The sequence below is a fragment of the Halichoerus grypus genome, chromosome 11, assembly GCF_964656455.1.
Source record: "Halichoerus grypus chromosome 11, mHalGry1.hap1.1, whole genome shotgun sequence".
In the NCBI taxonomy this organism is placed as follows: domain Eukaryota; kingdom Metazoa; phylum Chordata; class Mammalia; order Carnivora; family Phocidae; genus Halichoerus; species Halichoerus grypus.
In genome coordinates, this window is record NC_135722.1 from 23874906 (window position 1) to 23897734 (window position 22829).

The 22829-nt window shown below is 47.9% G+C and overlaps 1 protein-coding gene and 1 non-coding gene across 4 annotated transcripts in view; one reads left to right on the top strand and one right to left on the bottom strand.

Moving 5' to 3' along the window:
• LDLRAD3 (low density lipoprotein receptor class A domain containing 3) overlaps positions 1 to 22299 on the bottom strand; it is a 222634-nt gene extending 200335 nt beyond the window's left edge. Inside the window, exons 1-2 of one of the 3 annotated variants that reach the window (XM_078058196.1) lie at positions 22186 to 22299; positions 19724 to 19843 (exon numbers count right to left, since the gene is read on the bottom strand). In XM_078058196.1, the coding sequence (XP_077914322.1) occupies positions 19724 to 19775 (52 nt within the window). In that variant the 5' untranslated portion in view covers positions 19776 to 19843; positions 22186 to 22299. The remainder of the gene's footprint in view (positions 1 to 19723; positions 19844 to 22185) is intronic. The other 2 variants (XM_078058197.1, XM_078058200.1) reach the window with 2 other exon arrangements.
• TRNAR-CCU (transfer RNA arginine (anticodon CCU)) lies at positions 6655 to 6727 on the top strand. The gene has a single exon. It is a non-coding gene; the product is annotated as a tRNA-Arg (tRNA).
• Positions 22300 to 22829: the final 530 nt, after the last annotated feature.

Below are 22829 nucleotides of genomic sequence, written 5' to 3' on the forward strand. Positions count from 1 at the left end.
ACTGTTTTCTAGGGCTCCATTGTCCTAAACCAGATGGCTTAAAACAGCAGAAATCTACTCTCTCACAGTTCTGGAGGCTAGAAGTTCAAAATCAAGGTGTCGGCAAGACTGTGCTCTCTCTGAATGCTGCAGGGAAGAATGCTTCCTCACCTCTCCCCTAGCGTCTGGTGGTTGCTGGCAATCCTCGGCGTTCCTTGGTTTGTATCTACATCACTCCAATTTCTACCTCTGTCTTTACGTGGCCATCATCCTCAGCGTGTGTCTGTGTGTCCCTTCCTCATAAGGACACCAGTCCTTGCAATCAGGACCCACCCTAATCCAGTATGACCTCCTCTTAACTAACTGCATTTGCAAAGACCCCATTTCCAAATAAGGTCGCGTTCAAAACTGGACTGGAACATACCTTTTTTTTATGGACACAATTCAACCCACCTGGACGATCATGGGAAGACGGCAGCGAGAATGCGGCAAAGCCTCGAGAACACTGCGGGCAGGGGCGCACAGCAAACGTCCGGCAAGCGGGAGCCTCATCACTATTAGACACACAAGGGACTCGTTTTCTCCCACACAGCAGGCTCCTTCTCAGAAGATCAGGCCTGGATTCTCCACTCTTCATAAAAACAAAAACCGCAAGCAAGAAACCAAAAGCTAACAAGCCGGCATCCTAACGGCTGATGTGTTGTTAAGACTTTAAAAACAAACCAGGGCTGGGTACCAAGACCCTGATGTAAATACTTTATCAGTGGGTCTGCCTGAGAAAACCCCACACATGCACGAGGGCCCCACACGCCTCCTCCTGGGAGGAGCAGGTCTGCCAGGAAGGAGCCCCCTTGGCTCCTCTAAATGCAGAAAAAGCTTTCCTCAAGGTGTGCACCTCTGGTTCCATCATCTGGCTGCCTTCCAGCGGAGCAACAACTTCCAGAAACAAAGGCCTGGAAGCCCTCAGGCTGTAGGGGAGATAAAGCCCCAGGCTGAGGCTGAATCCTGGGCAGGCACACTGCGCCTTCCCAGGAGAGCCAGGCAAGACGGTGAGGCCAGCGAAGCGATGCAGAAATCCTGGGGGAAGCCCCTCTCTTCATTCCCCCCCTTGGTGGAAACCAAAACACCCATCAAGACGATCAAAGCTGCTGCCCATGCTGTGAGATTGACTTTGACTGAGCTCATGAAGTCATAAGCTCCCTGCAGGGTGGATTTTCTCCGTGGATATTGCTGGGAAATTAGGAAGTGAGCGGCCTGGGAGACCCTGGCCCCCATTAACCAACTAGCCAGACAGAGCTTCCATTAAAAGAGGAAAATGTCTGAAATTCTGAAACCGTCCTTGTACAGCTGTTCAAAGATTCCCTTACGAGCTTTGTGGTTCATGCCAATGTGAGAGAGAGACCCCCCTCCACAGAAGTGAGGCGAGAAGAGTCTGGGCTGAGAGGGCTGGGGCCAGGGTTCGAATCCTGCCTGCTCAGGGATCTCCCTCCCTCTCCCTGAGCTGCAGTTTCACGAGAGGGACAAACGAGAGCCCTGGAGCCCCAGCTGCCACCTTCATGCAAGGACCCCAACCCGCATACAAAAGAGTGAAGCTGAGCCGGGCGCGGTGCACACACTGGACACCTTTAAGAAAGGACCATTCGTCACCAAGTGGAAATCTGTGTATCTGTGTCATCCCATCTGCCAATTGCCAAACAATGATCCTGCTCTTGAGGAGCGTCGCCAACCGAAACGGTCCCCAAGTCACAAGACGACCAACCACACAAGTCCCCAAGGGAATCAGAAGTGCCTCCACACCTCACTACGGTTACTCCAAATAAATTAAATGAGTCATTGAAAAGGTTCCCAAACGGCATGCCAATGCCATCCGGAGTTAGGGACCCACATGCAGAAATAAAAGGTGTCAGGCTCCGTGCGAACCTCAACTACGTGACCCCGCCATCAGACCCCACCGTCAGACAACTCAGATACACCAGACACCTGTGCCTTTAGGTCCCCACCTGGCAAACGGGTCAGCAGCACCTCTGCCCCCCCCACCCCAAGGCTTCTTACAAGGATTAAGGGAGAGATGTCTCCTAATGCCTTCCTGCCAGGTGCTAAATAAATGCTCGGTCTGCCCCCTCCACTACTCTTCCCTCCCTCCTCTCTGGCTTTCTTCCCCGCTCCCGTGGTCACAAGATCCCTCCCCAGTTCCTGTGGACATGGTCAGGTCTTCCTGCCCTAGAATACCCTTCTCGAAATCCTAAACACCCACAAGCCTGAACGCCGCCGGGCACCTGCATCCTCCCGCTCCCCCGACCCCTCAGCCCTGCAGCTTCCTTCCCCATCCCCTGAAGTCATGCCTGGGGACAAAACAGCTTCTACCAGTAGGTCCCAAATGTTGTGTGTGGGAACACCCAGGTCCACTGCAAGGTGTTCACTGGTCAGCAACAATCTTAGACATTCAGGAGCCATTGCTGGGAACTCCCTACAAGTAAACTGTTCCATTTAAAAAGACCATCTTTTTTTTCTGAGGATGAGAAATTCCTACATTTGCGGAGTAAAATGTGATTTCTTTTATAAAAGAATGGGTGGGTTTTTTGTTTTTTTTTTTACGTTGTTCTCATTTGATCAAATAAAAGTAGGTGACCTGACATCAGGAGCCCACCCTTTCGGGGTTTATTTTTGATCATTTTACTGGTCCAGAAATCCAAGTCTGGGACTCTCCTGACGCCTGGTGGCCTGCACTTCCTCCCTAGCTCAACTGCTTGAGCCTCACTTACAAACCCAGCTTCGGCTCTCACCATTCCAGGGAAATGGCTGGCTCAAAGGTCGCCAAATCCAGGCCCCTCCCCGGCAGCCTGCATCTGACAGCACATGCGGGCCCTCCTAGCACTCGCACACACGGGAGCCTGCGTGCTGCCCAACCCCAGTCTGGCTACACCGCTTCCATCTAGGCCAAGGCCTCCCAGTGGCCACCACACAAGCCCAAGCTCTCCCTGGCATGCGTGCTCTTCACCACCACCACTCCTTCCCCCCTCCAAAGCATGGGGCCGGCAGCTGGGAAAGCCCAGAGCCCGCCGCCTGTCCTTTGCCCAAGTCCTTGCAAGGTGCTGGCTTTTCTGAGCATCAGTCTCTTACCGGGTCAAGTAGTGATGGTGACAGTCCCTATCTCATAGGGATCTTTTTTTTTTTTTTAAGATTTTATTTATTTTGTTTGAGAGACAGAGAGTGTGAGCACGAGCAAGGGGGGTTGGGGGGAGGGCAGAGGGAGAGGGAGAAGCAGACTCCCCGCTGAGCAGAGAGTCTGACACAAGGCTCGATCCCAGGACCCCAAGATCATGACCTGAGCCAAAGGTGGACGCTTAACTGACTGAGCCACCCAGGCGCCCCTCCTAGGGATCTTGAGTAAAGCATTTTCCGTGGTGCCTGGGACACAGGAAATGCCAACAACCGGGACACAGGAAATGCCAACAACTGGGAACACAGTTAGGAGTAGTCGTAGTAGAGTATGCCCTCTTTCCAGCTTTGGCTCCCACTGCTCCTTGAGACTCCAGCAAAGCTGTCATCTTTGGGGTTCCCCAATTATACCGCATACCTTCCTACCTCTGGGACTCTGCGCATGCGAGCCTGGCGTTCCAGCCTATCTCCCACCCCTTCCTCCAAGTCCGCATCAGGACCTCCTTCCCAATCCTTGTTTATCCATCACAGCAGGAGTAGTGTGGACCTCCTCGGTATTCCACGGCATCGGGTCCGTGCCACTCTCAGGGCCGGACGGCTCTCCACACTACTACACCACACCTTACCGAGACCTATCCATGAGCACACTCTCCCTCTCCTGCCGCACTCCTTACTTAAAGTCAGGGGAAAACTTGGATATCCAGCAGGACTTGCCAGAGTGTCTTACAGATAAGGGAACAATAAATAACTGTTCTGAAAAGCCCCAGTGATGTAGTCCCCGATCTATCATTTTAAAACAGATAAGCTGATACAGGATGAAGACCTCCTGTGTCCCATGTGAAATGTCCTCCCAGGACCACGGCTAGCACTGTTTATACGGGTACACATACCCACACACATATATATACAGGGCTGTGTGTACACACACACACACACACACACACACTTCCATCCCCACATCACACACACACACACACACACACACACACACTTACTTCCATCCCCACATCACACACACACACACACACACACACACACTTACTTCCATCCCCACATCTCACACACACACACACACACACACACACACACACACACTTACTTCCATCCCCACATCACACACACACACACACACACACACACACACATACACACACTTACTTCCATCCCCACATCTCAGGAAATGCCTGTGGACGGTAAGTAAAATTCGAATCCAATGGGATTTCAATCCATTGTCCTTGGGGCCTGGCCCTTCCTCCCCCCACAGTTCTGACTACTTTGCTCTCCCATCAGCACTGACAACTTTGTACTTCTGACTTCTGGGTTGTTTTGCTTGTCTTCTTTGGGTTTAATCTTTACCACATTATTTTACTACCTTCATCCGAGTCACCTTCTCCAAGCGGCAGTGTTATTTACTTATTTTACAAAGCCAGCCTGTTACTCTGTTTTGTCCCCTCCCCCCTCCCCCCGTTTCTAAATCCACTAAATGGCCTTTTTACGGTACCCAATGTGTGCAAATACCTCAAGTCCACGGAGATTTCCATTTCTTCCCATTCTGCTCTCATCCTCCATTTCTCAAAGAAATGAAAATTCTTTAAATAGAAAAGGGAACAACCAGGGCTTCCTTTAAACAGTCCCTCTAAATGTATTTAGAGAAAGGGCATTTCTCTTTCAAAATCTTTGAGGCTGTTCAGTTCACCTTAGGAACTCATTTTAAAGGAGGTACTCCAGAGAACCCAGGAAATTTAATGACCCTCCCCGAAGCAAGCTGTTCATTCCCCTGAAGTCAGCACCGAACCAACATATGGAAAATTACCATCAGTCACTTTGCCTGCATGACGGCTCCGCAGGGTATGCATACCCCCTTCGATACAAAACTTACTATGGGACAAAGTATTCTAGTGCAGTACCACAGACCCAGGTGAGCCATCTGAATGTGCAGCGGAACTCTAATATATCCAGAATTCTCAGGACCCTGCTTCCAGAATCCACTTAGCACTGACCCTTCAATATATCCCAGGTCACGTAGGAGACCACCCCCTAGAACTGGTAGACCAGCCCAAGGGCAAACTCCAAATACTTAGGTATTTTCAGAGCCACTGATAGGAAGAAAGCCATTTGAATGTACTTCAGAAAGACCAGGAAGGCAGGGAAGAAACATCTCAGGAAGGGGGGAAATGGGAAGAATATATTTTTTAAAAGTCATGTGAATATGAGTCAGAAAAACCTCAGTTCAAGTTCATGAAATTTTAGGACTGATAAATGTCCAGTGGACCAACAGTCCTCATCTCTTGTTTGAAGACTACAAATGGGATCACAATGGTCTCTAGTTAAAAATACCCTCATGGCTCTCAGAATAAAACTCAAAAGCCTTAAGTAACCTGCTGTATGTACGAAGTGATGCGCATACGTGTAGGCAGAAACTCATACTCATTCAACAAGCATTAACTGAACGCCCACTTCCGTGGAGGCCCTGGGGATCCGGACGTAAATGTCACTCCCAGCCCTCAAACCCAGGCTCAGAGCATGGATTAGTTAAGCACGTGGGGCCAGTGCTGATGAAGCCCGGGGCACTGGGCTAAGAGGTACCTTGCAGGCATGGCCTTGTCCATTCTCCCCAAGAATGCCATGAGGCTGGCAGTATCCTCATCAGGGGTTAAAGAGCCCACTGAGGCACAGAAAAGCTCTGCAACCAGCCTAAGGTCAACAGCCAGTATCTGAACCCAGACCACCTGATTCAAGAGCCTGCCTTCTGGGTCATCACGCCCCCATACCTCTGGCAGCGGTGGGGTCCAGAAAGTGGCTCCCCACGGCTTTGCTGGTTTGCTCAGCAAGGCGCACTCTCAGTTCTGTGGTCTCAGCAGCTGTCACAGAGTCAAGCACGGGCCTGCCTTCTAGATGCCGTGCCAGAGAAGCAGCACCCTGACACCCTGAGTCCATGTCAAGAGGAAACATTCTACCCTTCAGCAGAACTAGACCTTATCAGCCGGCCCTAAAAGCTGGAGGTCCGGACCTGGAAATTCCCGCCACACCAACACGGACCAGCCTCTGCGGAAGGCCCTCAGGCTTCTCCATCTACATGCAAATGGAGGCGGAGTGGGGGACGGGCTGAGGCCTGGCCCGGGCTTGCCACACTCCCCTGGCTCGTCATTAGGGGAAAGGACATTAAAACCACTTTGTGCCCTTGGGAAACTAAGAACCCTAAATGCTAAATACCAGGAGAAATGTGTGAAAACAGGTGCTCTCGTAAACCACTAATGGGGGCAGAGGAGGGTAGGACCATTTCAGAAGGTGAGCTGGCAAGATCTGGTCAGGTTAGAAATGCGCAAACCCTTTGATCCAGCAACTCTACCTCGAGAATATTATAAAGTCCTGCTCTGGTGCACAGGATTTCCACAGCAGTGGGGCCGGTCGTGGTAACAGCTTAAAGGTCTTGTTAAGGGATGAATAAACAAAGCGCAGTATACTCACACAATGGAATAGCTTACAGCAGTTAAAAACATACAGCTATATTGGGGCGCCTGGCTGGCTCAGTCGGTAGAGCGTGTGATTCCTGATCTCGGGGTCATGAGTTCAAGCCCCACGTCGGGTGTAGTCTACTTAAAAAAAAACTCTATCTATACGTGGCAACGTGGGTGGACCCCAACACTGCAAGAATACCTAAAAAGTACACACAGTGGGATAGCATTTACGTACACTTGAAGATGTTATGCACTGGAGACAGACACACACAACTATGGTAAAAGATTAAAACATAAACAGAAAGGATATACCTCAACTGGAGGACAGCAGTGACCTCTGGGCAAAATACAAAGTCCTAAGATGAGGGGAAGTCTTTGATCAGATCTGATTCTGCTTCTCTCTTTTAAAAAAAAACCTGAATTAAAATAACAAATGTTAAAAATCCGATAAAGATTGGCGTGATAGGTACATTGGTATCTGTACATTATTCTTGGAGTTTTTTTATGATGTTTGAAAGATTCCAGAATTTAAAGTAATTAAAACAGCATGTTATTTTAAAGCACCCAGGTTACTCATAGTCATCTAGGTTTAAGAACCACTCAAGTATAGGGGACGAGCACAAATAAATTGGAATACCATGCAACTGAGTCCAACAAAATGCAAAGCAGAGGCAAATGCAAGGCAGGGGAAGCCGTCAGGAAGTGAGATTATGAAATATTACTCAGTCCTGGGGCGCCTGGGTGGCTCAGTCGGTTAAGCGTCTGCCTTCGGCTCAGGTCAAGATCTCAGGGTCCTGGGATGGAGCCTCGCATCGGGCTCCCTGCTCAGTGGGGAGTCTGCTTTTCCCTCTCCCTCTGATCCTCCTCCCTGCTTGTGTGTACTCTCTCTCTCTCTGTCTCAAATAAATAAATAAAATCTTAAAAAAAAAAAAAAAAAAGAAATATTACTCAGTCCTTAACAAAGAAGGAGATCCTGCCACTTGTAAAGCCACAGATGGACCGTGAGGGGATTATGGTAAGTGAAATAAGTCAGATAAAGAAAAATACTGTATGGAGTCTCCCTTATATGGGGAATCTAAAAAAAAGAAAGCCCAACTCATAGAAATAGAGAACAGATTGGTGGTTGACAAAAGTCAGGGGTGGGGGTAGAGAAATGGGGATAGTGGTCAAAAGGTACAAACTTCCAGTTATAATAATAGTGACGACAGCTAACAACCCCATACTGTACGTCTGAAAGGTGCTGAGAAGAGTAGATCTTAAAACTTCTCATCACGAGAGAAAAAAAAAAGGTGTAACTCTGTGAGGTGATGGATGCTAAGTGAACTTACTGTGGTAATTGTTTTTGCAGTATACCCATATATCAAATTTTTTAAAAAGTCAACTTAATTCTGTGGTTGGGGGTCAAACACGGGAGGACCGCTTTCTAGACAAGGAGATTCACTGGCAGGGTCCTGAAGGGTGAAGAGGAAACTTTCTTTGAGAAACTGTGCAAACACAGACACGGTCTAAATCAACAGTCGGACCAGACAGTAAACAAGGGCATACACTCCACACATAATGGCTGCATTTAGCTGTGGGGGGAGGAATGAGCCGCAAGCCACCATCCCTTCTCAGAATCATTTCTAAAAATCCAACAGGAGACGGGCATCGCTTGGGCACCAATACCATCTCCAAGAAAGTCAGAGCAAGGGTTATTTGTTTCAGCTGACCCCGCTGGCAAGGTGAAGGGAGTATTCCCACCGAGGCCTGGGTGCCTGGGCACGAAGTTGCTGGAAGGGCTAGGGGATGGAGGGACTACCTCTGCAGAGCCCTCCGGCGCCATGCCCGCTAGGATCCACAAGCCAGACAAAAGCAGAGCCCAGATTTCCAAGTGAATCAAGAGGAATTTTGTTGTTATTACTATTACTGTTTACTGTGGAATGGTTTCAGCCTTCTCCCCGCCCCCATCAGTAACACTACCAATCTGAATGCGGAAGGGAGCACAGAGGTCTCCTCTCCCCCCAACTCTTGTAAATCACTGTGTGAAATGTATGGGGAGTGAATTCGTGTGAAGCGATGGATTGAAGTGCTGGGTAGACAAGAAGGTCCAATGCCAGGCAACAGGCTTTGGAACAATAAGCAACAACAACACCAAAGCCCAGGTCAGGTCACAGCGTCCTGAGAGAACCTACAGGGGGCGGCGGGTTCAACTTGCACCAAATCTCAAGTTTTTGATGAGTGGGGACTATCAGGGCCAGATTTGCCTAAATTTAGAAAAATCAGGAAATGCCATGGTGTCCCCCCACGCACCAAGGGGCAATTTACAACACACACACACACACACATACACACACACACACACACACACACACACACCCTCTCTCTCCCTCTCTCTCTCTCCCTCCAAATTTGAATCATTCTGTTTCATAAGAATTTTCTTTCCATGTAAGAACTATTCTTCAAGAGCAGCTTCATCCAAAAGACCTTTCTGAGATGATGGAAATGTTCTGCCTCTGCGCTGTGCAAAAAGAGAGCCAACAGCCCCATGAGGCTACTGAGCCCCTGAAATCTTCCTGGTATGAATGAAGAACTGACTTCCTGATTGATTTTATTTAATTTTAACCAATTTAAAGTGAAGTAGCACATGTGGCTAGTGGGTAGCTTATTGAGAGAGCAGGTCTACAGCATCCGTCTTACTGTCTGCATAGTATTTTAGCATTTGAGGGGATAACTCACTTTCTAATGAGTCTTTTGTCTGCTTCCAGCGTCTCACCGTTGAAAACCAGGCTGCCACACACATCACTGTGGCTGAATGTTTGTACGCATCTCAAAACTATTTAATTAGGATAAAGTCCTAGAAGTGGAATTGTGGAGACAACAGAGAATGATGTTTCTTGGCTTTTCCTACATGTTAACACCATCCACTTACAATAACATAGATGTGAACAGTATCTTACCTATTACTAGATATTTTTGAATACACGATTCTCATGGGATCAAAACCACCACATAAAATTAGATGGGGCAGATAATATCCCCTATGTATAGACAAGGAAATGAGCTGAGAGAGCTCGCCACTGACTTGGTTGGGTTAGGTGGTTTTTATAGCCACCCAGCCATTCTGGGTGACAAATGATGTCAGACCATTTGTTGCCCCCCATGACTTTAACAAGGGAGAATGCTTATGCTATATTCACAAGTGAAAAGAGCAAGATATGAAAATACATTCCCAGCATGATCAGAAGTATGTACAATAGAAGAAAACAAACCAATGTGTTAACAGTCTTCAGTCTGTAGCACTGTAACTTGTTTTTCTAAATTCCTCTCCAAATTTTTATAATAAACCTGAATAATTATTAAAATAAACAACTAACATTTAGTGGGCAATTGTAAAAGCTAAATGCTTTATGTGCAGTATCTCATTTAAACTATTTCCACATGGCAAGGACCATTATTATTCCTATTTACAGATGAAGATACAGTGGGTTGATAAAAGTTTAAGAAACTTGGCCAAGGTCAAGGCGGTGAGCAGGATGCGAACCCAGGCTGACTCCCTTGAAAGCCTATAACCCCAGCACCACATCAGCACTTCCCCGAACTTCAATATGTGCATAAATCACCCGAGGATCTCATTTTTCTTTTTTTTTAGGAGGGGGAGAGGGAAAATCTCTTTTTTTTTTTTTTTTTAAGATTTTATTTATTTATTTGACAGAGAGAGACAAAGCAAGAGAGGGAACACAAGCAGGGGTAGTGGGAGAGGGAGAAGCAGGCTTCCCACGGAGCAGGAAGCATCGGCTCGATCCCAGGACCTTGGGATCATGACCTGAGCCGAAGGCAGACGCTTAATGACTGAGCCACCCAGGCGCCCCGGAGAGGAAGAATCTTAAGCAGATTCCACGCCCAATGCAGAGCTCGACACAGGGCTTGATCTCATGACCCTGAGATCATGACCTGGGCTGAAATCAAGAGTCCGACACTTAGCCAACTGAGCCCCCCAGGCGCCCCTCATCTGAGGATCCTGCTAAAGTAGATTCTGGTTCAGGTGATGCTGGTTCAGGTATTGCTGGCCTGCCGACCATACTTTGAGTAGCAAAGTTATACACGATAATCCTTATGCTGTAATCTTAAAGGAGAAAATACACTCTACTCAACCAGGAAAATGTCTGCTCATACTTTAAAAACTATCAATGCTTGCTAATCTGTAAAAGCAAAACTATACTTTCCTTCTCAGTAACGTTCTCAAAGCCTTCCTGGCCATCCCTATGGCAGGCCCTAAATTGCCCTTGGAAACTCTCCTGCACAGACACTGGCCCTGGGCAGCCACGGTGCTGTCAGACCTGCGCAGCCCAACTGGAAGCTTAATCAACTTTCTCATCTCATTAGCAGGGAGGACTTTTTATCCCCACAGCTTCCGTTAGCAAACACTTCCCTGAGCCCAGGAAGCAGGTGTGTGGAAGAATGCCTGCCGGGAGTGTCCAGAGGAACATGTCAGGCCCCCCACCACCACTCCCCACACACTTTCTGTCTGCATTTCCCTCTTCTCATGGACATTTTCTTTGAAACATTAAAATTATGTATCCTTTAAGTATTTTAACCTTCCAAAATTTGGCAAGCACTAGCTAATTTTATACTTGAAGAACCTTCCACAATTATGAATTAAAGCACCCTTTAATTATGTTCCTAATTCTTCATGTCTTTTTATATGGGATCATCAGATATTCATTGTTTAATGAACCTTTAGCTATATGCAGTAACCCTGTTTATCTATCTTAATGCTTAATGCTATGAAATTACTTATCTGATGCCATAAAAGTAGCCCTTGCATAATGGATTTTATTTCCCTAACTTTTCATTCTATTTCTAGCTCTTGATTTTTACTATGTCTCCTACAATGAATAGGTGGGTGATTTCTTTTTTTTCAGTAAGACTTAGTGACAGTTTGTTTTACATTGATTCTTATAACTGATGTATTTATATCACTCTCCACTTTTCTCTAAGACTATATATATTAATGCACTTCCTTCCTGGAATCATTTATGTGGTTTCAGCAGCAAATTTTTATTTCTTTTGAAATTAGACCAGAACTTAACATTAAGTTTCTTACTAGTTAACATTTTTAACAGTGATATTTTACAAAACACAACTGTTTTCACCTTTTCCTCCTGGTAACTTCACCTATTCATTAAGCAAACTATGCAAACTCCCTTCAAATGGAATTAAGATGCAGAGCAGTTTTTACTGACCTGTCCGAAACCCTTTTATATGCCACATGCTAGCCTCACAACGTATGTCTAATTTATCCCCTGATTTTAAAATGGTGATCATCGCTTCCCTGTCCAAGACCTCTTCCTCTTTGTCTTTTTTAAGCCACGGGTATCTCTGGTAAAGATCTCCGTAGGTCTTTGAAAATGAGTGAGACCATTCCAAAATCCAGAGTAGAAATGATGTGCCACCAAAGGGCACAACTAGCTTGACTAGGGAAAGAGAAGGTTCATGCTTCCTTCGCCTGCTTCTCTTCTTCAAAATCACAGTCCATGTTCTTCGTGTCACCTCCATTCCTTCCAGGAAACTTACGGGATATCCTATTGTGTGACTGACATTATGCCAAGCACTGACTCAGAGGCTGGACCAGACCAAGGCAGCCGTCAAGGAACCTGCCTGACCCCATTCTGCCCCGTGGAACTTTAATCACACAAGAAAGGAAGAGTTCTTTCTTCTGTTGAGGATTGTGGCTGAGTCACATTTTATGAGTACCTTCAAAAGATCCCGATACTCTCTCCTTGATGCTGGGCAGTATTCCTTTCCCCGAATCTATATATTCCAATGTCTGAGCATCTCCAACTCCTCTGATATGTTTATAATTCAAACACTGGGCATCGCTATCATATTTTCAACATCTGTTAGTTTTTCCTGTATTGTCCTTACCACCTCCTTGGGCACCATAAATGACTTGGGGCATGCTAAATCTCCACCTGACTGCATCACTGCTGCCCATCCTAGGTCCCACCAGGATGTACACTTTCTCTCTAACACTTCCAAGGCTGGTTCTGTCTTTCACTCATACAGAATATTCCTGACACAAGCCATGTCTTCAACCTCATCTCTTCTATAGTAGTTGGCACCAACTCTCTCCAGGCCTGCTTCCCCAGGCCCCGCCAGCCAGCCAGGCTCACGTGCTACTATCATGCTTTTTAATCAAGTTTATGCTGATGCTTTCACAAAATCTGTTTTTGAAACCCTTTCTTCAGTTCTGTTCTGGTTTCTCTCGGCATCAACATTTTTTTACGGTGTTGGGATTTTTTTCTGATGAGACACCCTTTGTTGTTAGTCACCCTTCCATTGTTCCCCAAACCCCCCATTTTATTTTTATAATAAAAAACAAGTTATATTTAGAACTTTCCAAACCAATTGAGGAGCTTTTTTTTTTTCAACTGACCATGGAGCTACAAGTGTGATGAGAACTCCTTTTTCGGCCACATCCAATTAGTTTAGTGACTCCCGGAGAACACTGCTCTGATTCAAGGCTGGGGCTGAAGGAAAGTTCCAGGGCCGCCATCAAAGATGATGCACTTCTGATATCCCCAAAGCGAACCTCACTGGGCCTTATAATAACAAGCAGGGATTTTTAATGCAATAAAATCAAACACCCTTTATGCTTTCATTTCTCTATGCCAAGAGACACACAAGTGTCCCACGTGGAACACTGGCTCCTTGGGTTTGCAAGTCTCCTCAATCAAGTTATTCATAAATTCCATGTCCCTCCAGCACCCAGTTCCCAAAGGCCTGTTCCAGAGTAAGCTAAATGGCTGCCCTCCCTCTCTGTGGCCTCTCTCCAGGCCTCTCTCCAGGCCAGAGACAACCTCGTCTTCACACTGAGCTATTTGTCTGTCAAAAATCACAGCTGGATCTGAGCACCAGCCAATTCACCCAATTAACCGTCTCCTGATATCACAATGACTCATGAAAAGGAGAGGACATGGGAGAGTTTGGAATCCTGAGGCTCGCTCTGCTCTGCCTAGAGCTATTAACACCTGGCAGGCCTGTGGCATTACTTGTTCACAAGGCACGACCCACTGCCCACAAGAGCCCCTTGGTTTGAGGCAACGAGATGGGGCAAATTATTTTTTACTTTCTTTCCAGTGCAGTACATTAACATTTCACCTTCCACAATAAATAATATCAATGACGAGTTCAGAAAAAGTTCTCCCGTATGTGAACCATACAAGCTTTAAGCTCAGGGTCAGAAAAATTAAAAAAAAAAAAAAAAAAACAAACTTCACTTTTTCTTTTTTATAGGAGGCATTATAATCAGCACTTTATTTTTGTCTGAAAACCTATTTCTGGACTTTATAAACAGTGGGCCTTTATCTTTGGCACCCAGCGGTATTTGAGGGAAGTACTGACCAAAAAGAAATTGCTTCAGGTTGGCATTCCCACAAAATATTTCCATCAACAGGGGAGAAAAAAGTCTCCATCATTAATACATTCAAAGGCGAGTCTCCTGGTGTTGAGATAATTGCTTGTTGTTATTGTCCCTTTTAATAAAACAAGCCTCCACAAAGGCCAATTTAAATACCTAAAATGACAAGTTCTCCATAGGGAGGAGTGGCAGAACATCAGTTTAAATCTGCCAAAGACAAGCCACTTGAATAAATCAACTGAGGACACCCTCTGACTCCGATGGATCTCTAACATCATTCTAATACGACAAGCATGGAATCATTATTGACATCACTACCCAATGATGGAACTGTCTAGCACAAGCTAGGGAGTACTCTTGCTTCCTCTAGCATACCTGAACTTGAGTTGAGTGTCTATTTAATGCCAAAGCAGTAAAGCCAGTGGTGAAGAGCACAGGTCCAAGTGGTAGGGTCTTCTGTGCCAATTCTGAAACCACCTCTTATCGGCTGTGGACGTGGGAAAATCACTTAGCCTTCTAGTTTCTTCATCTACAAAATGGCAGGGCATACCACCTACCTGAATAAACTGCTTGAAAATGAAATAAGATTCATGCACTGAGGAAGCATTAAATGAATTATGGTATATACATATAACAGAAGATGTTTTTAAAGCTGCTTTTAAAAGATGGATAGATATATAAGAACTGAAAGATGGTCAAGAAGATGCATACCTTTGGTATTGTAACACGTTTCAAATCAGGATGTGCCTAATTTATCTTTAGTATTAAAACATTTCTGAAATCAAGATGTGCTCAAACAGCCAACAGCATCTTGTGACAGCACAGGGTGGACGGATGCTGTGATCTATCGGTCCTGGCAGGACCTGGGTAGACGTGGTCACAGCCATTCCTGGTGTCCTCACTTCTGTCCAGTTCTGTGCATTGACACTATGGCAGAGGTTGGATCCACCTGCTATTCAGAATGTCTCTTAAAAGATTACCCTAGGGGCGCCTAGGTGGCTCAGTCGTTAAGCGTCTGCCTTCGGCTCAGGTCATGATCCCGGGGTCCTGGGATCGAGCCCCGCATCAGGCTCCCTGCTCAGCAGGAGGCCTGCTTCTCCCTCTCCCACTCCCCCTGCTTGTGTTCCCTCTCTCGCTGTGTCTCTGTCAAATAAATAAATAAAACCTTAAAAAAAAAGATTACCCTAAAATTCTGCATTGAAATGAAAAATTATCATGTCTACAAAAAGGCAAGGAAACAGTGTAAATTTAGTGACAGGGAAGAAAATATCTGTCATTGGAAAAATGATGCAATTCTGTAATTTTTTGCAAAGCAAGAGCCAAGAATTTTAAAGCACTTAAGAGAGAGGGGCGTCTCAGTGGCTCAGTTGGTTGAGTGTCCAACTCTTGATTTCAGCTCAGGTCATGATCTCAGGGTCATGAGATCGAGCCCCGTATCGGGCTCCATGCTCAGCAGGTAGTCTGCTGCTTGAGATTCTCTTCCCTCTCCCTCTGCCCCTCCCCTGTTTGCGCAGGTGAGCACCTGCTCTCTCTCTTGCTCTCTCTCTAAAATAAATAAACAAATCTTAAAAAAAATAATAAAGCACTTAACAGAGGAAGATACTCACAAAGAGCTGAAGCCTTACTGCAAAGAGGAAATGCCAAATACTTTGGAATAACTGAACTGTCCAAACAGGAGTAGGGGGTGGGAGGAAGATGTAACCAATTCACCAGCTCAAAGCAGAAGTGACAAAATAGTATTTAAGTATTTACATGAAAAAGACATAAAGTGAAAACAAGACAAAAGGCTACAAATACAAACAAGTACGAGCTCATTAAACTGCAAGTGTGTGTGTGTATGTGTGTTTGTGTATAAATCCCTAGTACGGCTGAAATGATAGGTACCAGTTAACAGTAATTTAGGAAAGGAGAGAGGAATGTAACTGAAAGACGAAGGAAGATTTTAATGTTTTATTGTAACGATCCTATTTTGTTTGAATTTTTTAATGAGCAGGTATTTAATGTACTATTTGTGTCATGTTTTCAACTCAAGAAGATTACAAGAAAATAATATATGTACAGCCTCAGCACCCTGCCAGAGAGAGCAAACCTTCAATGAGGGGCAGTCCTTACTATGCACCTAGATACCACAAAAAGACACAAGAAATATGACATATTCACAGATCAATAAAGAAGGTTGTTGCGCACAAGCCACAGAAGAAATGTCTTCTTCAAATCCCAGAAACCAAGACCTACACAAGTCTCAGAACACCAATGTGTGTGTCCCAATATTCTAACTGGAAAGCTAAAGAAGCACCTCTGAAACCTGTTCAGGAAGGACCCACCCATTAAATATCCCCAAAGATGCCATATCCACATGCGCCCAGGCTCTGTGACGTCCCCGCAGCTCTGTTCCCATCACGGTCGGGGATCCATCAGTACCCCTCCCATTCATGAACGCCTTCGAGATACTGCTTGCAGAAGAGTGCCTTCCCAGGTAAGGAAAGAAGGTAAACAACTCCATGTCCCTCATCGGATCATCTGGTGCTTCAAGGGCAAAGAACACGTGTGACACAGCTTCATGCCCCTAGAGCACGGCGCGGTGCGTGGACAGGGCCAATCTGGTACCGCGCTGATGAAGAGCCCAATAAAGCTTTGAAAAGAATTTTCTAGTCGATCCAAAGACGAAAGGGAACCCACACTGGCGTGCTTGGGAAGCTAGAGCTCCTCCTCACTGGAAGGCTCTCGGAAGAGGACTGGATCGGAGACGCAGGTGCCTGACCTGAGGTCACACGCACTTGTCCCCTGCCAGCCCAGCATCCCTCATCGCGGTGCCTCCTTTCTTCCTGCACAAAAGACAGCAGACAATGCATGCTGCTGGTCTGAAGAGAGGAGGAAGGAAAACACTCAAGGGAGGCTGGACGCTGAACAAAGAGAAACGACAGCTGGAAGGCAAAGTGTCTTAAAGGAATCCAAGTGTTCTCAAGCGACACGGAGCCTAACTCTAAAAAGACTTCAGAGAACAAAGTCCAAGATGAAAATCTCCCCCAAACCAACTTGCCGCTGGTGCCAATGATTTTCCCCGCCACCTGCAGAACCGACTCAAGTTGTAAAGCCCTTTGATGGGAAGGGAGAAGGAATGACGGGGAGGGGAAGGGGCGCCGAGAGGAACAATGACTGCTCTGTAGAGCTGAGGAAGGGGGACTTCCAGGGTTAAGATTTCAACACACAGCTCCCAAGGCTGACTTCCAGGCAGGGCGAGCCTCCCCGGTTTAACATTCAGGGAACCAGGTGGCTTGGGTCATCAGCCGTCACCTTCCTCGTGGAGTCTCTCCCCAGAGAACCGAATCTACAATCTAAAATTCCAGAAGTTTTCACTATGATACAAGGGGAAGTGAGAGAAAAAGGGGGCAGTGCTGGGCATGTCTAGTTACGACTGTATTTTCCCACTGAGCTTGTGGGGCGGTGGAAACAGAAAGCAGAAACCAGATGATTAAAAGATCCCTTGGAAGGAGGCCACCCTGACCCAGTGCATCTAGAAGACATTTCTAGGATGAGCAGTCACAATGCTCAAGATGCATGGCGAGGGGGCTTGCTCACACTGGACCAGGGGTTCTCAACCACGGGTGACTCTGCCCCCAGAGGGCATTTGGTAACGTCTGGGGACATGTTTGGTTGACACAAACCAAACCTCCTGCGGGAGGTGAGGAGGAGGAGGAGGAAGCCGCTACTGGCATCTAGAACCAATGATGCTGCTAAATATTCTAGAATGGCAGGGCAGTCCCCATAACAGAGAACTATGCAGCCCAAAATGGAGCACAGAGGCTGGGAAACTCTGCACTAGACCAACCCCATCCCCGCAACCACGTCCAGAAACTCTAACAGCCCGGCCTGAAATAAACATCTGCCATCCCTCTGACTGGGCAGTCGCCCTATCACAGAAGTCCACTTATCCTGGTAAGCAATATTCAACGTCAAGCAAGTGATGCGACAAGCAAATGCTGCATCTTCAAAGTACCTGGCTGCTCTCTCAGCCAACATTTTTAAAGGCTCTCCCCAGTATCCAAAAGAGTAGAATCTTCTACAACAATTACAAAGAAAGAAAGGCCCCTTTACATACACACACGCACACACGCACACACACACATACAGGAGCGACCATCTTAAAAATCTCCTTGGTGGTCAGGTACAGACACTGGCAAAAAAAAAAAAGAAAAAAAGCTACCCAAGCATTTCCAAAATATTCCAAAGAGAGAGAGAAAGAGGAAAAGAGAACAAACAAGAAAACACCACAACCAAAAATAGCTCCTGGGGTATCTAAAAAACTAAATTTGTCCCCAAGGACTATCTCATCGCTAAGACTAGTTCCATCGGTCCATGGCATATAGTAGCTTTTATTTTCTTAACTGTAAAATATAACAAATGTATAAGAAAAGGGGAAGGGGCTCCTGGGTGGCTCCGTCAGTTAGGCATCCGGCTTGATCTCAGCTCAGGTCTTGATCTCAGGGTTGTGAGTCTGAGCACCAAGGTGGGCTCCACACTGGACATGGAGCCTACTTAAAAAAGAAAAAAGAAAAGAAAAGAAAAGAAAGGGGGAATATATACAAAGAGATCTCAATGAATGAAAACAAACCCCCCAAGTGACTACAATTCAGGGCAAGAAATCCAACCGTGGCCCATGGTATCTTCCTGCCAAGCATAATGCCTCCCCATCATGCATACATACATCATGCTATTTTGAAAAGTTCCATCTTTCCTCAAGGACTGAGATTTATTTTATGTATTTCCCATGAACACCAACCGCTTAAGTTCACAGCAGTGACCACAAAGTGAACAGATTCAGGGAGGAGGGGTGTTTATGGAAACAATTTCATTGACTGTTAAATTCACAAAAGCAAGTGGGAGGAAAGGCATGGAGGCTGCGTGCATGATTCCTGCAAACAAGAAGTCAGAGTTAGTATCCAAGCTTCAGTCCTCACTCTGGCATCCTGGGTCTAAAGGATCTCTTAAGCCATAAAATGACTTCCTGCCACACAGTATCATTGGAAAAACTCAACAAGATCATGCGTTTAAAGTGGCAAGCAAAGCATCTCACACATACATGTGCCATAAATATGGGGTCCCCTTTACTCCCTGTGCCCATGCAAACAGGCCAGGCTGTAAAAGTCAACTCTTTAACGTGAGATTATTTGACTACCAACTCTCCTAATGCCAACATTCTCTAAAATGTTCATGAAGGTGAGATACAAGCCCACTTTCAAGTTACCCTGGGGACTCTGGTAAAAAAAAAAAAGAAAGGTGTCTATGTCAGCCTTGGAGGCCTGGAATTGACCACCCTGCCCTTTCCTACTCACACTGCCGCTCCTCACCCACGCCTATCAAGGTCAGAGGCCTAAGTGGGCCATCAGATAAAAACCCCTCACAGGCCAGGAGGGAGCCTTTGTCCCATCTCTTTGAAGATGAAAAGCAACAAGGTGTGTTTATTTGTATGGGTGCACAGTGCCCAGCCTCCTGGCCCGCGAGGCTCCTCAGCTAGTTAAAAATCATAATACAACCCACCTGCTCACGCCATTAAGTAGATCTTTCCAGGAGAAAAAGTCAGCACTCACACTCCTGGGAGTACACATGGGGGAAAGTCAAGCGTGTTCACTGACAGAAAGAGAATGTCAGGGAGTGGAAGCCAAGGTCAGCCCGGGAGGAGGTGAGGCTGACTACCTGCAGGGCATGGCCACCATTAGACACATCTCACCATTTGTGCGCTGAAACACAGCAAATCCACCGCGTGAAGAAAACCTGGACATTGGATGGGCCGGGTCTTTCTCACAGGATACATTAAAAAATAACAGCTAAAAATCGATGCTTCACTTCCCTGACACAAACAACATAAACAAAGGAAGAAAAAGAAAACACAAAGAGGTGTCTGAGAAGGTTCCTGAATAATAAAGGCCTCCAAATTGCTCTTGACATGTCAGTGGCCTTCCAGCCCTGCAAAGACCCAGAACTGAGAGTAGGGCTCAACTCAGACCCCAGTTTTCTCCACAAACTCTCAAAGGGGAGACAGCAGTCCGAAGTATTGGCTTTTATAATCTCTCTTGTTGTTTCAACTTTCCAGAAGAGGATCGAGAAGCTGGATATGGGATAGAAGGGTAGAGCCTCTGTTCCCACTATGAATCCCAAACTGAACCACACAGGCTTCTCTCTGGGCTGGGAGGCCGGGGCACCCAGTGGCATTAAGAAAAATGACCGAACCTATTTCTGGTAACACTGTGGGTCAATGCAGAATTCATGCCAAAAAGATGATGCTTAATGTAACACGAAAAATGCACACTCCCCCAACCTGCCTAGAAGTTTCTAAACCAGCAACTGTGATTCAAAGCCACACAGGTGCAATGACCACAGAGAATGGAAAACCACCACAGGGACAAGTCAGGCAGTTCCATGACCCCCAATCTCTCTATCCCCACTCTGTTTATTGAACCCTATTTTATACGTACACACGTATTAAATAACCAGCATTGACCAGAGAAGGACAAAATTAACTTTACAGCCATTTTTACAGACATGGAGACTCCACCAAAGCAACCCAGTACCAACTGGGAAGTGCAAAAAATAAGTTTCCACTGAGCCACAGAAAACTCGGAGGACACATACAAGAGCCAGCTTCCGGACTGTCCCACTTGGGTATTATCATGGGACCTATCACGGCTCCGTACATGGAGAGCATGAATTCAGGCACGTCTTCCTGAGATGCCCAGAAAGCTGGCTGTTCTAGCAGCCCCCACATAATCATTCATACCTACCTGTAGCTGCCAGTGCCCCCTATGCACTCCCTCCCTGGTGTGGCTTGATAGTTCAGGAGAAACAGGGCACTCTCCCCCAGACGTGGCTGAAAACCCACAGTAGCCACCACCATTCCACACTCACTGGAAGACACAGCAAACCCACATCAAAATGGGGTCTCCAGGAGCAGGGATGATGTCATAGGTCTGAGAGGGGAAAGGCTGCCCAGTGGATTCTGAGGATGGCCAGGACAGGGGACTTCAAGGAAGGTGGGAGATTTCTCTTTCCAAATGCACATGTTGGGGGGGGGCAGCTCAGAAGGAGGTGAGCCTCAACTTCCCAACAAACAGCACCACCAACACCTCCACAGCAAGCAGCTACGAGCACTTGGGGAAATCAGGCATAAATTAGATACATGGATAGCACGAAAGTCAGGCAAGCTAGCTTCTGCTGAAGAAAGTTCATTGGGCCCTGTCACCCACTTTCTGGTCATCAGCTGCCCAGAAATAAACGTCAGGGGGCGGGCTGAGCCGAGGAGGGCAGCTGACAGCTGTGGCCAGCGGGCCGGGGCAGAGCAGGAAGGGCTCCTGGGCTGGAATTCAGAGCGTGCCCACATCAGCAGAAAAGTTCCAGGGGACAGCACGCTGTCAGGAAGGGAAAGAGGCTTGCTGCTTCCCAGGACCTCAGGATGCACCACCACGGTGATGCCAGGTTCAAAGGGCCGCCAGATGAAGCCCGGGTGCACTCCCACGGGCACGTCGCCAGTCCGGGCGCCCACTGAGGGACAAGTCGGGGTGGTCGGATGTCAAATAAACGTTCTGCCCCCAGGATCAGTGGGAAAGATTAATAATTCCCAGGTCCAGCCCTGCTTCATCTCTCTTTACCTAAGCCAAACACAGTCCCAGGAAGGAGTGGAAAGAAGCGGTGATGCTACCCGCCCGACGTCCAAGGAGGAAACTGAGGCACAAGGGTGCACGCGAGAGATGCGGGAAGAGGCCCTGGGGAGGCTCGCACAGCGCGGAGCACAGGGAGGCTGGGGAGAGGGGATCAAGGAGGAGTTCTCTCCCCTCCCCTCCCGTCCCCTCCTCCCTTCCCCAACACACACAACACACTCACGCACACACACACACACTGGAGCTACGCCCAATCGAGGCAGTAGCCGGGCTCCCCGGAGCCGGGCTGCACACAAAGCCCCGCCCGCGCACACAGCACTCGGCACCAGCCGGCCCGCACGCCCACACAATAGGACGGCGCGCACCCCGCCGCGGCCCCCTCGCCCCGGTCCCGGCCAGCCCGGCGCCGGGGGCCGCCCTCCGTGCACGCCCGCCGGGAGACGCAGCCCCGGCGCGGGGAGGGCGCGCGATGGCCGCCCGGCCGCCGCGCCCCCGCCCCGCGCCCCGCAGGAAGTTCGCCCGACGCCCTCCGACTCACCCGCGGCGCTGCTCAGCAGCAGGCACAGCGGCCCCAGCAGCCACATGGCGCGGCCGCGGCTCCCGCTGCCCGGCGCCGTCGCTGCCCCCGCGGCCGCGGCGCTGACCCCGCCTCTCGCCGCGCCGGCCCCGCCCTCTCCGCTGTCCCTCCGCCCGCGCGCCCCGCCCGCCCCGGCCCGGCCGCCGGCCGCGCTCCGCCGAGTTTGGCCCGCGCCCCGCCGCGCGCGCCGCCGCCCGCGCCCCGTCCCGCGTGCCCGGTCGCAGGGGCCGCCGAGAGGGCGTCCGACCGCCCGGCCGCCTCGGCCTCGCCGCCTCCCGCCTGGGCTGCGAGGATTTCCCAACAGCCCGGGCTCTGTTCTCTGCCTCGTCTCTTTCTTTTTCCTCCTCCCTTAGCTCCTCCATCCTCGAGGATGGGGCGCTCACCCCCTCCCCCAGACCCAAGCTGGAGTTATTTACTTAACTACAAAATTAGTTTACTCCAGGGAGAGACAGAAAAAGTTTGGAAGAAAGGGCCAAATATTATGAGAAAATGTGCATTTTATTTTTAGTAGCGAGAGTGGAATACCAACCAGTGCTTTTCAAACTTTACTATGCGTCTGACACACTTGGGCTTCTTGTTAAAATGTGGACTCTGACCGCGTAGGT